This window comes from Vicugna pacos, chromosome 10 (assembly GCF_048564905.1).
Source record: "Vicugna pacos chromosome 10, VicPac4, whole genome shotgun sequence".
NCBI lineage: Eukaryota > Metazoa > Chordata > Mammalia > Artiodactyla > Camelidae > Vicugna > Vicugna pacos.
The window spans coordinates 26,831,049-26,855,553 of NC_132996.1; the positions used below are offsets into that span (position 1 = coordinate 26,831,049).

Genomic DNA, 24,505 nt, shown 5'->3' on the forward strand with positions numbered 1-24,505 from the left:
GGGTGAGGATGGCAGGAGAAAAGGGAGGAAAATGACCTGTTTTTATAAATCAAATCCACAGAGCTAAGCATGGCCATGCCCAGGCTTTTCACTTATAAATCCCCTCCTGGTGCTGAGAGGAGCCTGGGGACTGGCCCAGAGGGCACAGGTGCCAACCCCTCCCCGGGCCTGTCTCTTGCAGCCTCCTCCATGAACTGAAGCCCAGGCCCACAGAGCAGCCTCTCTCCTTGGACCTCCACTGGGCCCTGGAGGGACCGGGCTGAGCCTCTGGGACCATGGTTGGACTGAAGCCTTCAGAGGTGCCTCCCACGACGGCAGTGAAGTTCCTGGGGGCGGGCACGGCAGCCTGCTTTGCTGACCTTATCACCTTCCCACTGGACACGGCCAAGGTCCGCCTGCAGGTAGGTGCCCTTTGGCCAAGGGTCACTGATGACATCAATGGAGAGGCTGAGTTCTCCACCGCAGCACCTCCAGCATCTGCCCACCTGCTCTTCCTCACAGAGAACCCTGAGCAGGCCACTCACCCCACTGCCCACGACCCTGCCTCGCTGCCTGCCCATCACCAGAGACCAAAAGATCTTAATTCCTTGGCATGATGTGCCAGGGCCTTTCATGGCCTTGCCCTGCTTTGTAAACCATAAAGTGAGAAGAAGTAAGGAAGCAGTGTGTGAGTTTGGGCAAGCCACTGACTACCTGTAGTGAGAAAAAGTCTGCCCTCCTTTTTCCCTGAGGATCCAACATCACACTATGTACAACAGTTTGCAAGATGGAAACTGCTGCATAAACCTATCATTTTTACTGGGATGTGACAGTATGATCATGCTTGTTCTGAGGTCCAGCCCCAGGCAGGCCCCCTTGCACACAGCCCCATCCACCCCCTACCAAGCTCCTCACGCTGCTGCGGGGTGTCCCTCAGATCCAGGGGGAGAACCAGGCGGCCCGGGCAGCCCAGATTGCACAGTACCGCGGCGTGCTGGGCACCATCCTGACCATGGTACGCACCGAGGGCCCCCGCAGTCTCTACAACGGGCTGGTTGCCGGCCTGCAGCGCCAGATGAGCTTCGCCTCCATCCGCATCGGCCTCTACGACTCTGTCAAGCAGTTCTACACCCCCAAGGGCTCAGATCGTGAGTGCCGGGGTAGGGTGGTTGCAGAAGCAGAATCTAGGCTGAGGGTCAGGAGACCAGGGCAGTGCGACTCAGGCAGAGCTGGAAGTGGGGAGCTGGTAACAGATGCTTAGGAGACTGAGCCTCCATCAAGGAAGCTCCAGAGCCCTGGCCCAGAGAAGGCAGGCACCAGGCAGGGGCGGCCCCCAGAGATCAGCATCAGGCCCACAGGGGTGCTGGGTGGCAGAACACTGGCCCACTCACTCTCCTCCTCTCCAGACTCCAGCATCGCTACCCGGATTTTGGCGGGCTGCACCACCGGGGCCATGGCAGTAACCTGTGCCCAGCCTACTGACGTGGTGAAGGTCCGATTTCAGGCCAGTGTGCACGGTGGGTCCGGGAGCAACAGGAAGTACAGTGGGACAATGGATGCCTATAGGACCATCGCCAGGGAGGAAGGAGTCCGGGGCCTGTGGAAAGGTAGGTCTGGACTCCAGGTTCAGAGAGCCTTCGGCAGAGATTTTCCTACTCTAGGGCTGGGGCAGGAAACTGAGCAAGGAGGGGAGCTCCCAGCATGTGGATTCCAGTGATTCCTAAGGAACATCCCAGCCATCCCCACATCCCAATTGACATGCCACACTAGCCCAAATTCAGCTCACTTTGCCAACCTGTCACCATATACAGGGCTGCGAGGGAGACTGAAATGAAATAGAAGGCACCCTCGTGGCTCTCACACAGAGAAATGGGACATGTCAAGGAGCGGCCATTCCACAGGGCAGGATGTGCTAGGTTCACACAGAGGTGCAGGGCTGGAGGTTGGGAGAGGCAATGTGGACTTGGATGGGGGAGGGTAACATGAAAGTTGGGCCTCAAGGGCTCAGCAGTCTCTTGGTGCGTAGAGATGGAGGGAAGGGCCTCCCCAACAAAGACCTACGATGGGTGACTGCAGGGCATGGAGCAGAAACAGAGGCCACTGGGGAAGCAGCCATGAGGAGGGGTCTTCCTTGAGAACAAGGCTTTAGGGGTTTCCCACGTGTCTAAGTAGTGGCCCCCTTGACAAATGCTGGAGTCTCTCCCACACATGGCCAGGGCTCACATGAAGCTTGCAGGAGAAACAGTGACCCAGTGAAGGTTAAGGGCAGGACACCTGGGTCACAGCCTTTCTTGCTGGGTGCCCTCCCAGGGCCCATCCCTCATCTGTGAAACCAGGGGGTTGGTCTTGATGCTTTCCAAGGGCCATGCCAGGAAGACACTCTGTCACTGTTCCAAGAGCTCAGCCTCCCCTTCCCAAAGAAATACTTCCTTTTCTGGTTCTAGCCAGGTCTCAGGGAGGCATATTTTAATTTTGATAGATGTTGTAGATCATCCTTCAAAATGTGGCCTAAACAAACACAAGAGGGCCTCTCTGTCTTCTGTCTCTAAGATGGACATGATAATTGAGTTTTTAACACTGGAAAGGAAACTGTGGAATCAGCCCACCTGAGGTAGGCTCCTCTGAGAACAGTGGAATGGGGCACAATGTCCCCCAAACTGTGGCCTGTGGCCTGTGGCCTTGCAGCCAGGGGGGTCCACTTCTCCTATTCCCCACTCATCAGCCTCAGCCCCTTCCTCACAGGAACTCTGCCCAACATCACGAGGAATGCCATTGTCAACTGTGCTGAGGTGGTGACCTACGACGTCATCAAGGAGAAGCTGCTAGACTATCACCTGCTCACTGGTGAGGCCCTGGGCTCCAGGCAGACAGCCCTCCCACAGCAGGGAGGGAACCCAGGACTCTACAGAGTGGACACCACCCAGAGCAGACTGGGCTTTAGAAGGAGTGTAGAGAGGGGCAGTGCCCAGTACATCATTATGACAAGTAGGAAAGAAGCCTGGACAGGAGGCCAGGGACCTGGATTCCAGGCTGACACAACTTCTTCCCATGCACCTTTAGGCAAGGGTCGCCTTCTGACTTCAGTTTCCTCAAACGAGATGGTTGGGCTGGATTAGCTTCCAACTCTGGGATGACCCAGTTCTGTTTCTCGAGTTCTTACCAAGAGCTCCACCCTGGGTACTGTGAGCGATTTGGAGAACAGTATCCTTATGCTCAAGAAGTTCAGTTTCTTTAGGGACAATGAACACACAGAGAACAGAAAGCAAGTGCGCGACCATCTCCCAGCCCAATATTTGCTTTTCCCTTCCCCACTACAGACAACTTCCCTTGCCACTTTGTCTCTGCCTTTGGAGCCGGCTTCTGTGCCACAGTGGTGGCCTCCCCGGTGGATGTGGTGAAGACCCGGTACATGAACTCGCTGCCAGGCCAGTACCACAGCCCCTTGGACTGTATGCTGAAGCTAGTGACCCAGGAAGGCCCCACAGCCTTCTATAAGGGGTGAGCCTCCCCTTCTGCCTCCGCATTCTCTCCCAGAGAGAGAACTCAGGCCTCCCTCCACACCTTCCTTCCTTCCCTCCATGCAGATTGTGCCCACATGGGTCCATCTGGAAATGCAGTGATGGACAGCACAGATGTAAATGCCACAGAGAACAAGTATAAAGACCTATAGAAATTTTTAAAGAGAGCGGATCAAGTCTGATTTGAAGTTAGAGAGGCTTATCTGAGAAAAAGGAGTGTAGGCATAGGTCAAAGTGCCAGCCCCAAACATACTGGGCAGGTAAAAAGGAGGAGACGCTGGTTGGTAATCCTGAGAGTTTTCCCTGACCCTCTGCCAGCACCGTGGGTCCCCAGGGGTGGCAGCCCAGATGCCCAATGTGCTTCATGTTTTCCCGCTTTGTCTTGGCATTAAGTGTTCCCTCTGGGTGGAATGCCTTTCCTACACCATCTACACCTTCTAAATCTTAGCCATCCTTCAAGACTAGTTCAAATGCCACCTCCTCCTTAACACTCTCAGGTATAAATTTTTCTCCCTGTGAACTTCAGCAATACTTCCTTGATACCATTTTTATGGTATCTACCACTTCCTACTTTGTAATACAGTATTTGTTAAGTTTAGATTATCCCCCATGCTAGAATGCAAGCTCCTTGCAGCCAAGGACTGGTGGCTTATAGTTACCCCTTGAATGAGAGGATTAGGAGGGCTGACCCTATACAGCTGCAGACACATGTACGATTTGTAGTCAGCCTTCCACATAAGCAGTTCCTCCACAGCCCTGGTTCCACATCCACAGATCCAACCAACCACAGATCGTGTAGTACTGTAGTATTTACTATTGAAAAAAGATCTGTGTAAGTGGACCCACAGAGTTCAAACCTGTGTTGTTCAAGGGTCAACTGTATACAGCTTTCATCTCCCAGAGTCCCCAGCACAAAGCCAGTGCTCTATAGGGTAGGTTATTAGCAATCACCAGGACCAAAGTCACTAAGTGTTAGGCCTGGTGCTAAGCACTTCACATATATTATCTCAACACCCTCTTGAACTGGGTCATGTTCTCCACATTTACTGAGGAAGAGACTGAGATGCAGAAAGGTCAAGGAACTTGCCCAAGCTCACAAAGTTTAAATGGCAGAGTCCTGGTTCAAACCCAGACTGGTAGACGCCACGCAACAGCATGTCATCCACACCACACTAAGCTCTTTGCCCAGCGCTCTTACCTTCACCTCAGAGGAGAGTTTTCTGGTGCCCAGTGTTATACTGGACCCAACAAGCAAACACGTTCTTGACCCTGGGATGACGGCACAAAACCGAGTTTCAGCTGACAGTCCTTTTCCTATAAGTGCCTCCATTATTACACTCTTCAGCTGTAGCCACTTGTCTTGGTTTGTCCTTTCATTTGGACAACATGCATGGAGCATCTCGTGGGTGCTGGGCCCCGTGCTGTGCTTCCTTTGAAGAGCAGCCAACAAGTAAGTGACATGTAATGAGGATTTACTGATACCGAGCCCTGCGCTGCGTGCTGCACGTTCACTCATTCAGTCCTCTCAATGACTCTGTGGAGGAAAGACCATTATTGTCCTCACGTTACAGATAAGGAAACACCCTGAGAAAAACTGAGTTCAAGAAACTGGTTGAGGACAGAAGGGTTTAGCTCAGTAGTAGAGTGCATGCTTAGCATGCACAAGGTCCTGGGTTCAATTCCCAGTACCTCCACTGAAAAATAATTAAATAAGCCTGATTACCTCCCCCCACAATAACAAAAATAATAAAATTGAAAGAAACTGGTCAAGCTAGGATTTGAACCCAGGTCTCACCCCCGAGTTCACATTTGTTGCTCCCCGTGCTATACTCCCTGTGAAGGGCCCAGACTGAGGTTCAGGAGAGGCCTCAGTGTGAGGTTCTGGTGCCCAGGCTGAGTCCCACAGAGCAAAGAGCAACCGGCCAAGCCAGGAGAGGGGATGGTCCAAGCAGAAGGAGCAACGTTGGCAAAGGTGTGGGAGGAAGGGTCTGGCAGGAGCTGAGAGGCAGGAGGGGATTCACGGAGAGAGGCTGAAGAAGACAGGGGCCAAGTCATGAGCTCTTCCCCTGAGATGGGGACTCTCCCAGCTGCTCTGTAATGGGACAGGCAGGCTCTTGGAAAATTAGCCAAATTTAGTGTCACATTATTCTTGTTTTTGCCCAGCAAGAGGCAGGGGCCTCCTCAGGGGTGGCCACTCAGGTTGTAAATGAGCCCAGAAACACTCAGGGGCAAGACAGAGTCAGGTGTTTTCAACTAAGATTTAACAACCTCTATTTCTAGGGGGGGGAATAACTGGCAACAATCACAGCTACCTGATAGAACTGTGAGAATTAACTGCCTGACACAGTAACTCGGCTCAAAAATGTTAGTTCCCTTCCCTTTCTTGACCCCAACTTCTGCCTAAATTCCTTCAGCAGAGAAGACTAAACAGTATCAGAAAATGCCTGTGACTAACAGACGGCTAGCCCTGGGCAGGAACACCAAGAACGGGGCGAGCACGTGCATCTATGTGGGACTCAGTAACCCCCATCTGATACTGTGGTTGTTTCTCTCATCAGATTCACACCCTCCTTTTTGCGTCTGGGAGCCTGGAATGTGGTGATGTTTGTCACCTACGAGCAGCTGAAACGGGCCTTGATGGAAGTCCAGATGTTTCGGGAATCTCCATTTTGAATAAGACGAGGCCACTTGATACTGAAGTAGGACAAAGCCTGTTAAGGATGGAATAAAACAGTGGGTCCCTGCACACAAGGACATGGACCCATACATGTTTACAGAACTGTTTACTTGCTGCTGACTCAAAAAACAGGAGAGGAGGAAGGATTTTGGTCTTCAGTACTTTGTCTTAAGAACACCTTTGTTTTGCACTGACAAGATGGAAAATAAATTATATTAATTTGTGCAACCTGTTAGGTTGGCCGCCTAACATTTAGGCAAGAGGAAATAAACCAAAACAGATTCATTTGGATAAAATGGAAGTTTGCCAACTTATGTCCCCTGAAAAATCTGATCAGATGATGAGTTATAAACAGGAAAGACTGCAAGCATGGGACAGGAGCGGCATGTGATACATGTGGAAATCAGCTAAGGAGTCTAGAAGGGCACTGCCAAAGCTTTGGACCACAGCCTTCAATCAGCCATATTTGAAACGTGTCTGCTGTGTAGCATCCACTGGCATTCTAGGAAAGAGGAAAAAGAGAAAGTCTAGAACCTTTGTCAAAGGAGCACTGCTGGGTCAGTGTGAGGCTGAGATCTGTAAATGTTTGCTGATGACACTGGAGAAACAAGAGGGCAGCCTCGGTTTCCTTTCCTGTAAAATGGGAGTAACAATCCCTTCCCTACCTCACCTGGTATGTTATAAGGATCAAGGGAGAAGCTGGGCAAGAAAGCAGTTTGTAAAAGCAAAAAATCTGTACAAGCACAAATGTAAGGACAAGGCCCTGCGAAAGATTTTGCTGGTCAGTGAGGAAGTGCCTGGGACGATGCTTCTGAATGACACAGATGTCTAGAGGTGAGACCAAAGGAACCAGGAGCTGGGGGTAACTGAGGATGACGTGCAGCTGTGGGAGCCTCACTACCATGCAGCCCCCCACCCCCTGGACTATGAGGCACCTTAGAGGGTTTAGAGTTTAGGGATAAAGAGGTAAATGCTGGATTGAAAGCCTAAGTACCAGGTCCCAGAATTTTTAGAAAATGATTATGACTCAATAAAGGAATTCACACCTTGAGTGTGGAATGAGAATAGCCACTTTTCTGCCTTCTTTCTTGGATGGAAATTCCCTTTCTCACTTCAGACTTTCTGTTTGTCAGCACTGAGTCACATCGGGCCCAAACGCACACACTGCCTTCTACCCTAGGGATTCGGCTCCTCCATCTGTAAAAGGCGGGTTTGAACCAGATGACCTCCTTCTGAACTTAACTGGCCATATTTCACATCGATAATGGGGACCCAGAATGCCAGTCCTTTTCTGCTCCTTAGCAGCCTATGTGGCTCTGGTGAAAAACTGGGTTCAAACCTCACCTTACACACACACTCACACACACTCCTAGTAACCTAATCACGGGGAATCCTTGCACCTCCGAGTCCTACGGAGAAGTAGGAATGACAGTCCCCACCTCACAGGAAGTGCTCAGTGATGTGATCCCTCCTTCCCTGCTCTGACTCCTTTGCACCCTGGGGAAAAAAATGAATATCCACTTACCCTCAACACTTTCCTAAATCGAAATCATAATTTGAGATTATCTATATATACAAATAAAAAGTCCAAACAAAAATCAAAAAATTAAAAAGTATTTTGATTTAATGTCTTGTTTGGTTTTCAAATAAAACCCATATTTAAGGGGCAGGGTACAGTTCAGTGGTAGAGTGCATGCTTAGCATACACAAGGTCCTAAATTCAATCCCCAGCACTTCCATTAAAGATAAAACATAAATAAACCTAATTACCTCCCCCCAAAAACAAAACAAACAAAAAAACCCATATTTAAAATTTTCTTTTCATATGATGGCATGTGTAAATCATTTTTAAACTCCAGGTTGGTTTGTCTAAGTTCCTAGAGGCCAAGGACTATGTCTTCCATGAATTTCTATGTAGCAATGCTAACACACCATCTGCTCAGAGCATACTATCCAGATGATGATGCTGAAACAGAGAGGATAAATGCTTCTGAGAGATATTTTGACTGGGATCAGAAGCCTAGTGGCTTCCAACTTCAGGCTTTTGGGGAAGGGAAAACAAGATTGGTGGGAGTGCTAACACAGCTGCTCCAGGTCTTTGCTCACAACCGGCCAACCCCTACCGTTAGCAGGAGTTAACATAAAATCTTTAATTAAAGGGTCCAGATATAAGGAAGCCACAAACAAAACCAGATGGAACCAGCTGGGATCAAGATGGCAAGGAATCTGGCCTCCAACAGAAAAAGAGTCTCATTATATGTTGATTTTACTAAACTAGCATATTAAATGACACACCTACTGGTGGCCATGATCGGACATTAAGGACCAAAAAAGGATTAAAAGGGGGTGGCACCCCGCCTCGGAAAAGCCCTTCCCCTTCCCTCTTAGACTAATGCATATGCCTCCCCATTATTAGCTTCCCTCCTCCCCCCTGTGAAGTGTGTTTTCACTCTTTAAAATTAAATCCCTCTCTGCAGGTGGGCAAGAAGTTGATCAGTGAACTTGGTTCCTGCTTCTCCATTCTTTGGCCACGGGACAAAGCTTGTGCTGTCAGTCTCAGCTTTGGTTTCATTATTCACCAACTTGAACACAAATGGGAAAAGAACCCTCCCTCACTGAGGCAGAGAGCCTCGGCTGGGGTAGGACAGACCCAAGCAGGGTCCATACAACTGAATTTGGTAACAGGTCTTCTGAGGTTTACCGGGCAAAATACTACATCTCCTTCCCTACTTGTTAAAGGCAGAGGTTGAACCAAATGACCTAAGACTCTAAAGTTCTGTAAGTCTAAGAATTAAAAGACAGCTTCCTTCAAGCCATAGGAATTCCCTTCCGAGTCCTACCCCCAATTTTTGCCATCAGGAATCCAGAGATGCAAACTCATGAGGTCAAATCACCAGCTGAGGCCCACCCACACAGGGAAGCCACACGCATTCCCCCTCTGCACCCCTACCGACACTTACCTCCATCAGGTCATTCAAAACCTTACCGAACCAAACTTGGGTCTGCTTGCCCATGCACAGTAAAGCCAATCTACTGAAACCAGGTTGTGCTGAAGAGAAGTGCAGCGTTTACTGCAGGGCATAGTGCAAGGAATCAGAGGCAGCCAGTGCTTAAAAAGCCTGAACTCCCTGATGGATTCAGCAAAGCATTTTTAAGACAAGGTGAGGGAGGGGCGTCCCAGGGTAGTAGCTCGTGCACAATTCTCTGATTGGTTGATGGTGAGTTAACAGGGCGGTGTCACAGGAGTTAACATTATCAATCCCTAGGCACCAATAGGCCTGGGGGCTATGTGCTTGTGGTCATCAAGTAGTAAATTTCTTCCATCTGGTGGGGGTTTTAGCATCCGTAAAACAACTCAGGAAATATGCATCAGATAACAATTATCTAGGTACTTCAGAGAGGAGCTAATGCAGAGGATATGGCGGAGAGGCCTGTCCCAGAAAGGGCCCGTCCCAGAAAGGGCCCATAGGGTCCTGCTTGTTACAAAAAGAAATCTGCTTTTTCATGCAACCTTCTAGTAGATCAAACTAGGCAAAAATGAGATAGTTTGGGCCCTGACACAGTCACATTAGTGACACAGTGGGTAACTGACTTTACAGAAATCTTGTCAGGAAAAGTAATATTTTTAAACTGAATGTTTTATTCAGAAGGAATAAATGTTAAGTGACGAAATATAATTATATCTCTATAGATGAGTTAATTTGTGTCAAGACACTTTGAAAACTGCAGAGTGCTATACAAAGGAAAATATTCGTTGTGCATACCTTAGAAGTCACTAGGTGCTGAAGTGAACAAGGCCAGTCCTGCCTTCAAGGAGTTCATTGGGGTGGTAGGTGGTGGGGCAGGAAAGACAAATAAACCAGACAGAGTGATAAAAGCCTCAGCAGAGAAATGCACATGGCACTCAAGAGCAGGAAGACAGATTAAGGACGCCTGACCTGATTTGGGGGCAAGGACGCTTCTCTGAAGAAGACACCTAAAGGACAAGGAGTTATCCAAGCAAAAGAGGGGAAAGTCATTCTAGGCAGAGGGAATGACTTATACAAAGACCCAGAAAGAAGCAAGAACAAGGAACGTTCAAGTATTGCCAGCTGGCAGTATGGCTAGGTTGCAGACTAAAGGGAAGCAGTGGGAGAGATGGGGATGAAGAGGAAAACAGAGGCTCTGAAAGGCTGTAGAAGCCACATATTATGGACTGAATATTTGTCCCCCTAAAATTCACATGTCAAAGCCCTAACACACAATGAAATGACAGGTGGATGTTGGGCCTTTGGGAGGTAATTAAGTTTAGATGAGGTCATAAGGGTGGGGCCCCCATGATGGCATTAGGTTCCTTAGAAGAAGAGAAACCCAAGCTAGCTCTCTCCACCATGTGAGGACAGTGAGAAGGCTCTCTGCAGTCAGGAAGAGAGCCTCCACCAGGGAACCCAACGACAGGCACCTTAAGCCTCGGACTTTCCAGCCTCCAGAACAATGAGAAATAAACTCCTGTCATTAAAGCCACCGGGTCTATAGCATTTCTCACGGCAGGCTGAGCTGACTCAGACACCACATTAAGGAGCCTGGACTATTCTGAGCGGAAAGTGGAGACACTGAAGTGTTTTAAGTAGGGGTGACTGGCTTCAGCGCAGAGAATGAATTACTGGAAGATGAGGCTGTTGTCAAAACCCAGATAAGAATACTGGAAGTGGGAGTTGAGTGAACAGAATAGTAATAATATCAATAAAAAGATTCCATTTGGAAGGAGTAGTGAGAGAAGAAAAGGATGATGTTCACGTGTTTGTAATAACATAGAAATACCCTCAATAATATTCCCTGCAAATCATTTTCTGGTCTCTGAACCAAACCACGTGGGTAGTAGCAGACTCACCATGTCCCCTCTGCCTAGGAGAGAGCTTTCTGATAATGAATCTAAGGCACAGACTTTGTAGTACTTATTGCCTTGCCCACTTATGTTATTTCTTAAACATATGCTGGATATAACATACATAGGGAACTTAGGTGCCCCTTTGACAAGCTCCCACAGCCCTGGTCACACTGTACCCACCTGTCTGACAGCCAAGAGCCTGTAAATTCCTTGCAGGCATGCACAAAATCATATTTATGATTGTATCCCTGGCCCTTAACACAGTGCCTGAAATATCACAAAATGAATGAGTGAATGAATGAGATTTTTAGTTAATTTTTAAGAATAGTGATAAAAGGCACATAACAAAAAATCTACCATCTTAGTCATTTTTAAGTGTTCAGTTCAGTGACATTAAATGCATTTATAATGTTGTGCAATCATCCATCCCCAGAAATTTTTTCATCTCGCAAACCTGAAATACCATTCCCTTAAAACAGTAACGCTCCATTTCCCTCCCCCACGCAGCCCCTGGCAACCACCATTATACTTTCTGTCTATGAATTTTACTACTTTAGGTATCTCATATCAGTGGAATCATATATATTTTATCATTTTGTTGACAAGCTTATTTCACTTAGCATAATGTCTTCAAGGTTCACCTTTATAGCATGTGTCAGAATTTACTTCTTTTTAAAGGATGAAAAATACTCCATTACATGTATATGCCACTTATCCATCAATAGATACTTAGGGTTCTTCCACCTTTTGGCTATTGTGAACAATGCTACTATGAAAATGGGTGTACAAGTATCTCTTCAAGACCCTGCTTTCCCTTCTTCTGGGTATATACCCAGAAGTAGAATTGCTAGATCATACAGTAAGTCTATTTTCAATATTTGAGGAGCCGCCACACTGTTTTCCATGGTAGCTGCACCATTCTACATCCCCACCAAGCTCTACATATCCACACCAACACTTATTTTCCATTTTTAAAAATAATAACCATCCTAATGAGTGTGAAGTGGTATCTCATTGTAGTTTTGATTTGCATTTCCGTAATGATTAGTGATGTTGAGCATCTTTTCACGTGCTTATTAGCCACCTGTATGTCTTTTTTGGAGAAATGTCTATTCAAGTCCTTTGCCCACCTTTGAATTGAGTCTTTGCTGTCATTTTTGAGTTTCAGAAGTTCTCTATATATTCTGGATGTTAATCTCTTATCAAATATGTGACTTGCAAATATTTTCTACCATTCTTAAGGTTGTCTTTTTACTCTATTGATTGTGTCCTTTGATGCACATAAGTTTTTAGTTTTCATGAGCACCAATTTGTCTACATTTTCTTTAGTTGCCTGTGCCTTTGGTATCATACACAAGAAATCATTGCCAAATGTAGTGTTGTGAAGCTTTTATCCTATGTTTTCTTGTAAAGGTGTTATAATTTTAGATCTTATATTTAGGTCTTTGATCCATTTTGAGTTAATTTTTGTACATAATATTAGGTAAGGGTCCAAGTTCTCTCTAAAATGAACAAATTTTTAAGAGGTAAAGAAAAACCCCTTTCTAAAACAGAGCTTTGCTTTGGGGAACCAAAAACAATGAATAATCTGTTTGCAGGGGTGGAAATCTCTTGACTATGAGTATACACCTGAATTCATGTAAATGTAATGAGTATGGAGCTTGTAATAAAAATCAAAGTTAGAATCCCAGCTCTAATAGTTATTGGCTGACATGGGTTAAATTCTTGGTCTTCTGAAGCCTCAGTTTCTTTACGCATAAAATATAGGTAATAATTTTACAGAAGCAAAAATCCACAGCTTTATCAACTAAAAGTAGTAAACCTTATAGGAAACAAACTGGACTCTCTATGCATTGTTGGTGAAATGTAAGATGGTACAGTGACTTTGGAAAATTCTGAGTTTCTTAAAATATTAAATATGTATCTACCATCTGATCCAGCCATCCTACTTTTAGTTATTAACCAAAGAGAAATGAAATCATATGTCCATACAAAGATCTGTATATCAATGTCCATAACAGCATTATTCATAATAGCCCCAAATGGAAATATGTAATCCAAATGCCCATCAGCTGGTGAGTTCACAAACAAAATGTTCTATATAATTGTGATGGAATACTACTCAGCAATAAAAAAGGAACAAACTACTGATACATGAGCCAACATGGGTGAAACTCAAAAAACATTATGTGAAGTGAAAGAAGCCAGACACCAAAGACTACATTGCATTTACATGAAAATTTTAGAAAATGCAAGCTGTAGAGAAAGAAAACATTAGTGGTTATTAAGGGCTAGATGTGAAGGAAATAAATGACTGCAAACAGACACAACAGAACTTTGTGGGTAATGGAGGTGTTTTAAAACTGGACTGTGGTCACTGTTGCACAACTGTTTAAATTTACTAAGATTTAATTAAACTGCACACTTAGCAATGAGTGAATTGTATGGTATTTAAGTTGTACCTAATAAGGCTGTTAAGAGTGAAAAAGGTTGTGTCTTGGTTCATAGCAATGGCAAAAACTGGAAATAACTCAAATGTACATTGAATATATTCACACAATAGAGACTATACAGCAATGAGAATTGAACTACAACTTCATGTAATTTGGATGAATCTCACAAATATAATGTGCTCAGTGTGTTTTTCTTTCCTGCTATCTAGTCCCATTCCAGCTATAGTCTCCCAGTTGACAATTCCTTCTGCTTGTGTACAGACAATAAAGAAAACACACTTATCAAGCCTGACTGATCACGGTTTAAGTCAAGGCCCACTATTGCCAAACTGTGTGACATTAAGCAGGTGACTTAATCTCTTTGGCACTATTCTGTACAATGGAGGTTAATACCAGCCTCACAGGGATATGTGAGGTATTCACACTGAATCTGAACATAGTAATTGAACTAAACAATCATCTTTCCCAATCCTCCCATTACACCTTCCAAGCCACTTTCAACCAAACAGCATGCATTGAGCGGCTACTGTATGTTGATTGAAGAAAAACGCACAACCTCAAAGTTAAGTTTTATTCAGGGAATCTTACCATAGCCCAGGAGACAGACTCCCAGATAGCTCTGAAGAACTGCTCTGCAGAGGTAACAGGGAAGCCAGGATAAGTAGGAGTTTTGGGCTGGGGAAAAACATGTAGTCGAACATTAAAACATTACTGTGAAACACAAAGAACAGACATCTCAAGTTAATGATTTTAGTGCTTTTCTATGTGTGGGAAGAAGCAAGAACTTGGGTTCACTGAAATTATCCCTTAGGAAAAAAAAAAAAAAGAAATTATCCCTTAGGTATGCACCTTAACTATCTAAGGCCAGTAGTATCCAAAGCACAGAAAATGCTTCCTGTTTTTCTCCACCCTGAATCCCTCTCAGGGATCACCACGGTGGGACGCTGCAGTGGTTAATGGCTAATTCCTTCTAGAACTGGGATGGCGGGCAACATTCTTTGTTTACTAGAATGTCAGGCAACACTTCCTGACCACATGTAGAGCGGCCTTTAGACGGTTATGATACTAAAAACTTTGGAAATAGCTTTCTGCTCTACAGAAGCTTACAATGTCGACAAGGAGCTGGCTTCCACAAATTCGTACAACAGTCCGGGACAGCCCATAAGGCTGAAAACAGAGAAAGAGGGAGACAGATGGTACGTAAAAGTAGGGACACAGAGTCCAAGGGCGAACAGAGACTTTCTCCTTCTACTCTCCATAAGCACGTGTTTGTCCGGCCACAGGACATAAATTACTGGTTGTCTACGTCTGTCACCCCCATGAGACCACCGACCACCTGAGGGCGACCCAGGTCTGGTTCATCTCCTACCGTCCCTTTCTCATGCAGGGTCCTACGCACGCAGCAGGTCCAGGCCCTGCTCGGCCTCTTCACTCGCTTCGCGCCTGCCCGCTGTAAGTGTGGGCGGGAGCGTCAAGCTCGGCGCCCCCTCCCCATCGGGGTCGGAAGTCCCCGGGGAACGCAAGGGTAAGCCGGTAGGCGGCGGGAAGCCCAGCCGCGGCAGGAAGCCCAGCCGCGCCCAACGGTCGTTGGCGGATTGCCGGCCACCTGCTGCTGCAGCCCGGATTGGCTCTTTCCTCCGGCCGTGCCGCGGCCTTAACCAATCGCCAGCGAGCCCTGTCGGGAGGCTCCGCCCCGTGGGAGCCCGCCCTGGCGCCGAGGGAAGAGCCGGTGGTTTGCCAGTAGGGTCGTGGAGTTGTGGGTAGCGGGCTGGGCCTGTGAAAAGAGGGCGCACTCTTACACCCGAGCCTCTAGGAGCTGTTAGAAGGAGCCCTGGGGAGGAGAGCAGAGGCGTTTGTGACCCTGGCAGCCTTTGCTCCTTTCCTGGCGTCAGTCTTGCCATCCTCACAAAGAGGTTGGCGGAGCGAGGGGGTGACCCTACGGGAGAACAAAAGCGCAAGATACGGGGATTGGCTCCCGGAAATGGTAGTGGAGAAAGGCGCGGAGAAAACTCTAGGCCTGACGGTCTCTGCGGAAAGGGGGCGGCTAGAGCGCTGCCTCCCAGCCCCCGGAGCCCGTAGGCCCCGCCCTTGGAGCCCACAGGTCCCGCCCCCGAGGTCTAAGTAGCGCCGCAGCCTTACCGGATCCCTCTGCAAGACCCGTCGGCCGTGCCCTTGGATCAAGTACTGTCAGCGCTCCCAGGACGCGCCCTCCGTCCGACGACACACAGAGCGGCCTGCACTCCCGTGTTCTCCCTGCGGCCCGGTGAGCCCGGCTCCGGTCCGCTGCAGCCCTGTGCCCGCGACACCTTCCTAACGCCCGCTACGCCGGCCACGGGGCGCTACTCCTTTAATTTCATTCATCGCCTTCCGGCCTATTTTTAAATTTTCCTTGTCTTATGTTCTTTTTCTTTCCTTAACGCTCTTCTTTCGCCCTTTCCCCGTGTTACTTTTGTTCTTCACCTCTTGCGTTCAAATGGCTGTAATGTAAGCCTTCATCCTTCCAACCTCCCTCTGCTTGGCCAGGGTTGGGAGTGGGCTTCAGCAAGGACCAAAATGACTTCTCCCACCCTAGGCGGCCCCAGGCCATTCCTGGGGCTGTTTCAGCTGGCAGGAGGCTTTGAGCTGCTTGATGCGGCCCCTGCAAGGCCCCCTCCAGCCCCTCTAACCTCGCAGCCCCGCTTCCTGGGCCTAGTTGACTCAGCTAGTCTCTGACCCATCATGACCCCCTCACAACACTCTATTCACCAGTCTGCTGACTGTTGGGGGATGCTTCTCCAGACTCCTGAGTTCCACTAAAGTAGCAGTCTTGAAGAGAGCAATTTGTAGTACCAAGGGAACAGACAGGGGAGGCAGGACTCCTGGGTTCATTTACCCCCACCCCACCCTCCAGTGTGTTTCCCCCTCCAGTGTGCTTCCCCCTCCAGTGTGCTTCCCCCTCCAGTGTGTGCACTTGTTTAGTCCCCAGCTGCCTTGTGGGAATTGGACCTTGTTCCCTACCCACTCACCCCGAAGCAAGGACTGAGTGGGTAAGTGACCCCTTCCTTGCTGAGGTGTGGTCCTTTATGGTGTATTTCCCTTTCTAAACTCTCTTCCTTTGCCCTCACACACAGGACACATAGTATGACCATTAGGTGTTTCGTCTCCCAGCCATTTTCTATGGAAAACCAAAGAGATCAGGCCATGATAGCCACAGGCAGCTTTGAAGAATGGGATGCCTTTAGAGAAGCTTGATCTTGAAGGCCTCACCTTACAAAGCCAGGTAAGAGTCCAGTCTAAGGGAGGGGTCTTCTACTGCTTCCTAGCCCTGTGGTCTGGGGGCAGGGTCAGCAGGACATAAAAATAACTAGCACCACCATCCTAGTAAAGCCACTCTTCAGAGCTCACAAAGCATTTTCTTATATCCCTGGTCTCATTCTGGCCCTTAAGCCAACTCTGACAAGCCAAGGATGGTAATCCCCATTTTACAAAGGAGAAGATAGAGGCCCAGTTGGGATAGTGATTAGCCCCAGGTCACCTGCAAGTCAGCAGCAGAGCTAGGACAGAATTCTATTGTTCTATTTATGTATTGTTGAATTTTTGACTGTCCTTGAGACTGAGATTAGTTTTCAGGTGTACTTTTTAGGTCTTGAAACTGATTATTTGCTGGGGATTGTTATATATGATTAACTCTTTCTAGTTAGGCCTGAGTTTTATTTACTCCTCTTAGTAGGGTCTTTAGCACAGGGACCTTTACCTCCATACCCACACCTCTGAAGGACCTGACTTATGGTAAATACAAGGCAACATTCAAAATGGCAACTTAGCCTCTGTGCACTTGTCTCTGAGGTTGGCAGCGGCTGGGTCTTATTCTTCTCTGGCCCTTGCAACATACTACAACTCAGACCAAGGTCAGGACATGACTGACTCATGTCATCATGTTTCTGATATCCAGAGGAGGGATGCCATTCACCTAAACCTTCTCAGAACTGTCATATGTCACAAGAGAGCTTGGGTGTTGGACTTCCTCTTGAAAGGCCCCGCCTGTGCTTGGGGCTGAGAAAACAGAGGTATGCACCAGTGCAAAGCAAATAGCATAAGTTTTGGAGCCTGCATCCATAATGTGGAAGTCAGGACAGCCACCGCATAGGGCTGCTCTGAGGAGTAAGTGAACTAATAGAATGTGGCAAGCAGAGGAGTGGGGAAAGGTGTGGAGTACCACCTGGGGTATGAGGATGTCAGAGCAGGGAAGCTGGGAGTTCTGTAACACCGTCAACTCCCTCTGCCATTTAAGTGCCAGTCTTCACTGAGCCTTGTATGGGCCAGGCTCTAGAGAAACATGAATAAGGCCAGGCACCACCCTACAGGGGCTCCTGAGCAACTGAGTGGTGAGTAGCCTCTAGATTTCCCTGTTTCCCAGCCACCTGGGGTGAGACACCCAGGAGGAAGAAGCAGAGTGAGCTCTTTGTTTCCATGGGTCTGTGTGTTCACTACTGACTCCCACCACATCATCCTCTGCTGGCCAGCTCCTTCCTTCTGGCCCCAGCAACAGGGGCAGCCAATCAGGCAAGCAGGGCTCAAAGCAGCATGTCCTATGTAGTAAAGAAGTAAGCTCAGAAGGGAGAGAAGCAGGTCACCCTCCCGCACTGGGGTGCTGGGCTCACTTCCTCTTAAAGCAGAGGAGGGTGTTGCTCCAATTCTGAGAACAAAACGGAGCTTTTGGTTTCCTTTGTCACTCTAAATAACTCTGACCTGCCCTCCCCCATCCCCACCTCTCATGAAGACATGACTACCTCTGTTGGAGGAGAGGAAACTGGCAGAGTGTCAGTTTTTCCTCCATCACACAGTAGACTGGGGGAGAGAGTCTAGCACCTACGCACTTACTCTTAGCCCTGAGAATTGCCCAGCATCCTTAAAGGCCCAGCTAAGTCATTTCTGATTACCCACCCTTTCTTCCTTCTGTTTCAGTAGAGTTGGTTGTTCCCTCCTCTGCATTTTGAGAGTATGTTCTGCAAGCCCCGAATGCAGCTTGAATCACCTGCCCACCCCTGTGCCAGACAATAAGCGCCCCTCTAGGATGGATATTGTCTCCTACATCTCTGAACCAGCCCCTAGCAAAGCAGGCTCCTTGAAAGAGTGACTCTAGAGAGCCCAAGCTGTGGGAGGGCTGGTGGGGAAGGAAAAGAAGAAGCCTGAAGGAGTCAAATTGGTCTTGTTCATTCCTTTTCTTCTAGACTTAGGCAACTCTAGACCCATAGGAACCTCTTCTACTTAGAAATCCAGGGCATAAGCCTGTGGGTTTGTGCCTGTCAGGTCCTGGTCTGGCTGAAACCTTTTCCCCACTTCTGCCTGCCCTCCAGACAGATCCACAGAGTCAGGAATGCGGGGCTTAATGTAAGCTGTACCCAGCAGACGCAGGGCTGGGCCGGTGCTTGTTTGTGAGGCAGCACTAGAGAGCTGGGATCCAGATGCTCCCTGTGGTGAAAGGGAGGGAGCTCGTCACAAAATACAGATTTCCTTCCTCCAGCCCGTATTTGAAACTGTGAAACTCACTCCTGTTTGTCCTCCGGGGCTGCTCTGAGTCCTTGCTTAGGGAGGTGGTGCTATCTGGGAAGCTGGGAGAGGGATAGTCAGCGGGGAGAGTCTGGGGGTTCAGCTACTGATGGGGCTTCTCCTTGGCTTAGTTTCCTGCAGAGTTCCTCTGTCTCATCTTGTTGCTGATCGAAGGGGCCCCCTTCTTCAGTTTTTCTTCAGAGGTAGCAGGAAATCAGCATTATGGTTGGGTTTAAGGCTACAGATGTGCCCCCTACTGCCACTGTTAAGTTCCTGGGGGCTGGTACAGCTGCCTGCATTGCAGACCTCATCACCTTCCCCTTGGATACTGCTAAAGTCCGGCTACAGGTAAGGGGGTGACTCCCAGGGTTCTGATGGTGGCTAGTCTGCTCCTTCTCCAAGACACAGATTCCTCAAGGGCCAGTGGGGTGTTTGAGGCTGTAAATTTTACAGCATAGGGATGACAGGAGATGGGGAGGGCAACCACCTGCCTTGGTCTTGCAGATCCAAGGAGAAAGGCAGGGGCCAGTGCAGGCTGCTGCCAGTGCCCAATACCGCGGCGTGCTGGGCACCATCCTGACTATGGTGCGCACCGAGGGCCCTCGCAGCCTCTACAATGGGCTGGTCGCCGGCCTGCAGCGCCAGATGAGCTTCGCCTCCGTCCGAATTGGCCTCTATGACTCTGTCAAGCAGTTCTACACCAAGGGCTCTGAGCGTGAGTGTGGAGCTGGGCCACAGGCCTCTTGTCCTCTTCTCATTGATGGCTGATCCTAGTTCTTTTAGCTGCATAGTTCCTTTAGGCCCCAAGACACCTGGGAGGAATTTCAGAGGAACTGAGAACCAGAAGGGGCCCTGATTCTTCTAATGATCCCTGAACACTTGAGCTATGCCAGGCTTCCAGCAGGGCATTATCTCATGACAGTCCTCATAGTCACCTCAGGAACAAGTGGTATCATCCCTGTGTTACAGATCAAGAAACTGAGGCTTGCCAGGGGGAAGGGACTTGGCCAAGGGCACACAACAAGAAGCTGGAAAACACACTTCTGCTTCCAAGGCCAGCACTCTTCCATTTCACCTCCTCAGCATGCCATGCCCACCCTGAGTTTTACACTTGTAGAAACTGAGAACCCAGATCAAAAGGTTGACTTTTCCCAAGATCACATGGCAGGGAGAAGTAGATCTGGGATAAGAACTCAAGTCTTGTGACTCCCAGTCCTTGAGAAAGCCTCTTCCCTTGGAGCCTGGGTTTTTATATTTGTCAAATGGAAATGATTCTGATTTCTCAGGGCTGTTGAGCAGATAAATTGAAGTGACTGAAAATGCTTTATGGAAGAAATCATAAAGTATCATTTTGTCCTACTCCTTGCTATGTCCCAGTGCCTAGCAATTAGTAGACACTCCCAGTGGTATTCTGTATGATGCAAAGAGTCCTTAGAACAGAGCTGGTTTGGGTCTTATTACAGAAAGACAGGAAGTTAGAGTGAAGATGAGAGATTACAGTGGTGCTTTTGGGGAGGAGAGGTGGCAAATGAGTGCAAGCCCAGCTGGCCACTAACCCTCACGGTTCCTCCACAGATGCTGGCATCGGGAGCCGCCTCCTGGCAGGCAGCACCACAGGTGCCTTGGCTGTGGCTGTGGCCCAGCCAACGGATGTGGTAAAGGTCCGGTTCCAAGCACAGGCCCGTACTGGAGGTGGCCAGAGGTACCAGAGCACTATCGAGGCCTATAAGATCATTGCCCAGGAGGAAGGGTTTCGGGGACTCTGGAAAGGTGTGTGTGTACGAGGTGTTTCGCCTTCCCCATCTTCCTCCTCCCCTGTTCCCTGGTCTCACATAGAGACCCCTTCCTCCTGTAGGGACCTCGCCCAATATCGCTCGAAATGCCATTGTCAACTGTGCTGAGCTGGTGACCTATGACCTCATCAAGGACACTCTACTGAAGACCAACCTCATGACGGGTGAGTTTGGGTAGATAGTGCTGGATCCCGCCCTTCCACTAACCCAGGAGCTGGTGTGGGTCTGGCTGCCTGAAGACCACATCTTTTCACCTTATTTCCCCTTTGCTTATGGAATGAGTTTCCCTTGCCGCCTTGACACCAACTGGGACAAAGTTTCCACCTTGCACATTGAGGCACTGAGGCTAGATTAGCAAAATGACTCCTCAAAATGACCCTTCTCAGGAGAGGTCCCAGCTGGAGTCTCTGTCTCTCTGAAACCACGAGACCCTAGCTACTTAAGTCATCTCTTTCCTTCTGGAATGATGAGGTGAGGAATCCTGACTGCCTCACCTGCTCTCCCTCCTTGGCAGATGACCTTCCTTGCCACTTCACTTCTGCATTCGGGGCAGGCTTCTGCACCACCATCATCGCCTCCCCCGTCGACGTGGTCAAGACGAGATACATGAACTCTGCCTTGGGCCAGTACAGCAGCGCTGGCCACTGTGCCCTCACCATGCTCCAGAAGGAGGGTCCCCGAGCCTTCTACAAAGGGTGAGCTTCCAACCCACCCCACCCAACCCCAGGCCTTCTGACTACCCATACCTGTCACACAGGTGGGAAAGAACAACCTGGAATTGAGTGGCAATCAAGTGTCAAACCATTTCTGATCCTGGTCCTGGTATTTCCCTGGCATCCTCGTGCTCTTAACTCCTTCCTCTCAGAGTTGCTATCATGCCTACTTTATTGCTGTTAAAATGGAGACTCACAGAGGATTCTTGCTCACCACCCACAGCTCCTTTCTCTGGACCCTCCCAACCTCCTTGGGACAGAGAAGTGGGTAGGGTTGGATGCAAGGGCCCAGCAGGGTGAGTGGGAGATGACCTGTGTTTTCTCCCCTCTAGGTTCATGCCCTCCTTTCTCCGACTCGGTTCCTGGAACGTGGTGATGTTCGTCACCTACGAGCAGCTGAAACGGGCCCTCATGGCTGCCTGCACTTCCACAGAGCCTTCCTCTTGAGCCTCTCCTGCTGCTGACCTGACCACCTCCGTTTTTGGCTTCAGCTCCAGCCAGGCCCTGCTTCCCTTTTCCTCCTCCCCTCCCCTCTCTCCCAACCCCTTCCTCCTACTCCCTTTCCCACCACCTGCCTCCCTTTCCTCAGTTCTCACCCCTCAGCTCCTGTTGCCTCTCACAGTCCCCATGGAGTTAACCCCAGCTGACACTGAGGGAAACCTGGCACCGGCCAGGATCTCAAGCCCTCAGTCTCTTGAAAAGTTCAGCCCGACTCTTCCTCCTGCTCCCAAGCCCAGCTAGCACATCATTCATAACAAGCTCAACCTTGGTGTCTCCTCCCTCTGTCTGTTACCAGGGGTCTTGGTCTGATGGGCCAATTTTGGCACTTGGTGGGCAGGGGAAGAGCCACCGGACTTGGAAACGGGGGTGTGACCTACCTTCCATCTCCAGCATCCAATCTGGGGTCTGTGGAAGTCATCTGGTCCACATCTCTTTCCTTACCAGGCCTTAGTCATCAATGGCCTTGGTCTCCACAGGTCATTTGAACTTTCCCTCACCAATGCCTGGTACTCCAGTGCCTGCTTTTTCAACCCCCTGGCCTGTTTATCTGTAGAATGAGTGTTATTCTCTCCCCTGCATCTCCTGTGCTGCTTGGAAGATTTAGAGGAACTTGGGAATCTTGATGTCACGTGCTTATTTTATTCCATTTTACAAATGGGGAGCCCACCTCAAAGTCTCAGGCTGAGTGAGGACAAGTCAGCCTGCTTCCCATCCTCCACAGTCACACCCTTAGGAGGCAGGATACAGAGCAAACATCTGGCCTCAGCCTGAGGACTCTTCCATTTGGAGTCTCTCCCTCACCTCCAGCTAGAGATCCCAAGGTGACAGGACAAGCCAGGGCTTAGGCAGCACAGGGGAGTCAGCCTCCCTGTCCCTCTTCCTACCACCTGTCCTCAGAGGCAGGAAAGCAGTTGGGCATAGCTACTTCTGTTTCAGTGGGTAGGGGACTCAGGTTCCAGAATCCCAAAGCATCTTGTGTGGGGCTAAGCCCTTAAAATTAAGCCATCCAGGCCTATTTTATAAATGTCTGAAGAAGCTGAAGGCTGAGACAAGTCATGCAGGCAAGGACACAGGAAGCCAGCAGCTGAACTGGGACTAAGACTCAGTCTCCTCCCTCCCCCTGTGGACTCTTCCTCCAGGGACCAGTGCTGGGGTCCTTTGGGAATCCTGTTGGGCACCTGTGGAGCCAGGCCCAGAGAACATGAGCTCCCTTCTCATATGGCCTAAAGCAGCTGATGCTACTGCACCCTTCCCACTGGTCACAGCTAGAGGCTGGGCCCTTCAGTGCATGGGCAAGGGGTCCTGGAAAAGGAAGGAGAGACCAGAATTCCTCATCCTCCTAGCTATGACAAATTGAACTGAGGTCTCATAGTCCCCCAGAGGGACAGGGTTGGCTGCCATGAGCCAGGGTGAAGGTGGCAGCCCAGCCAGGCCATTCTCTGTGGGGCAGCATAAGTGGAGGACCCAATGCAACCCATGCAGTTTTAATTGTCATCGTTCATCCTGTGAGGTAGGCTGTTCACTTGCACCAGAGGAAACAGGCAATTTGTTGCCCTAAGTGTGTGTGTCAGCTGATTCATTCACCAGCCTTGTGGTTCAGACACTGGGATGGACACAAGGCCTCGAGACCATCATGTTTCTGTGCATGATCCTGGGACAGTGAGCTGGGAAAGGTGGTAGAACCACTGGACAGTGTCCCAGGAGGCCTCAGAAACTGTCCTCAGCCCTTAACACCAATAATGACACGCCCTCCTTTAGCTGACTCAAGGCAGGACTAAAGATAACAGGTAATTTCATAACAGTCTCTTATCAGGCCTGAGAACAGGCTTCCTTAAGAGTCTCACCCTGAAGGAAAATTTAGGGGCAGGCTTTCCTCCTGGCCCAAAGGAGACCTGGTGTGCTAGAGTTTTACAAGGCAGGTCCCACACTCCCTCACCCACTTGTTTGCTCTTATTAGTAATAACAGGGCACCTACTACCACCTCACCAGCCAGGTCCTGCCTCAGGGCAGAGTCTGCTTCACTGTTTCCCACAAACTGCAAGATAAGGGTTATAATCTTCACTGTAAGAAACAGGCTGAGAGGCGAAGCAGTTTGCCCAGGGGCACAAAACTGGTAAGTAGAACACCTGAGGTATATTTAACTCCAAAGCCCACATTCTTTGATGAACATGCAGAGATGCTTCCTAGAACCTTGGTCTGGAGTCTACATCTCAAGGTCTCCTGCTACTTTCCCCTGAGGTTCAAAAATGGCTGATTGGTGCTGAGTCCCCAGTTAAGAAAACCTTATGCTAATATGGTGCTTATGGTGGAATCTAAGCAATCTAGATATCAAGGGGGCCTTTTCTGACACCTCTAAAGTCACTGCAGAAGTGGCCACCCACTCTCATATAAACTTGGGACTTTGCTAAGACCCAAACCCAGTCTCCAGTGAGGGGTGTCCTTCCCCAGGACAGGAGAGGTGCATGCAGCACTGTT

At 49.0% G+C, this 24,505-nt stretch overlaps 2 protein-coding genes across 2 annotated transcripts; both read left to right on the top strand.

Moving 5' to 3' along the window:
• Positions 1–275: 275 nt before the first annotated feature.
• On the top strand, positions 276–6,396 carry UCP3 (uncoupling protein 3). The gene is made up of 6 exons (XM_006203343.4): positions 276–401; positions 917–1,127; positions 1,386–1,586; positions 2,722–2,823; positions 3,297–3,477; positions 6,056–6,396. The coding sequence occupies exons 1-6, from the start codon at positions 276–278 to the stop codon at positions 6,168–6,170; spliced, it is 936 nt and encodes a 311-aa protein (XP_006203405.1). The 3' UTR covers positions 6,171–6,396.
• Positions 6,397–15,186: 8,790 nt separating this feature from the next.
• Positions 15,187–22,647, top strand: UCP2 (uncoupling protein 2). The gene is made up of 8 exons (XM_006203344.4): positions 15,187–15,757; positions 16,605–16,753; positions 19,155–19,371; positions 19,528–19,738; positions 20,599–20,793; positions 20,879–20,980; positions 21,331–21,511; positions 21,862–22,647. The coding sequence occupies exons 3-8, from the start codon at positions 19,246–19,248 to the stop codon at positions 21,974–21,976; spliced, it is 930 nt and encodes a 309-aa protein (XP_006203406.1). The 5' UTR covers positions 15,187–15,757; positions 16,605–16,753; positions 19,155–19,245; the 3' UTR covers positions 21,977–22,647.
• The last annotated feature ends 1,858 nt before the right edge of the window (positions 22,648–24,505 follow it).

Coding starts and splice junctions, on each gene's coding strand:
- UCP3 (XM_006203343.4), top strand. CDS start 276: ATGGTTGGACTGAAGCCTTCAGAGGTGCCTCCCACGACGGCAGTGAAG. Junction 1,587..2,721: donor AGTCCGGGGCCTGTGGAAAG/GTAGGTCTGGAC, acceptor CCTTCCTCACAG/GAACTCTGCCCAACATCACG. Junction 2,824..3,296: donor AGACTATCACCTGCTCACTG/GTGAGGCCCTGG, acceptor TCCCCACTACAG/ACAACTTCCCTTGCCACTTT.
- UCP2 (XM_006203344.4), top strand. CDS start 19,246: ATGGTTGGGTTTAAGGCTACAGATGTGCCCCCTACTGCCACTGTTAAG. Junction 20,981..21,330: donor GAAGACCAACCTCATGACGG/GTGAGTTTGGGT, acceptor CCTCCTTGGCAG/ATGACCTTCCTTGCCACTTC. Junction 21,512..21,861: donor CCCCGAGCCTTCTACAAAGG/GTGAGCTTCCAA, acceptor TCTCCCCTCTAG/GTTCATGCCCTCCTTTCTCC.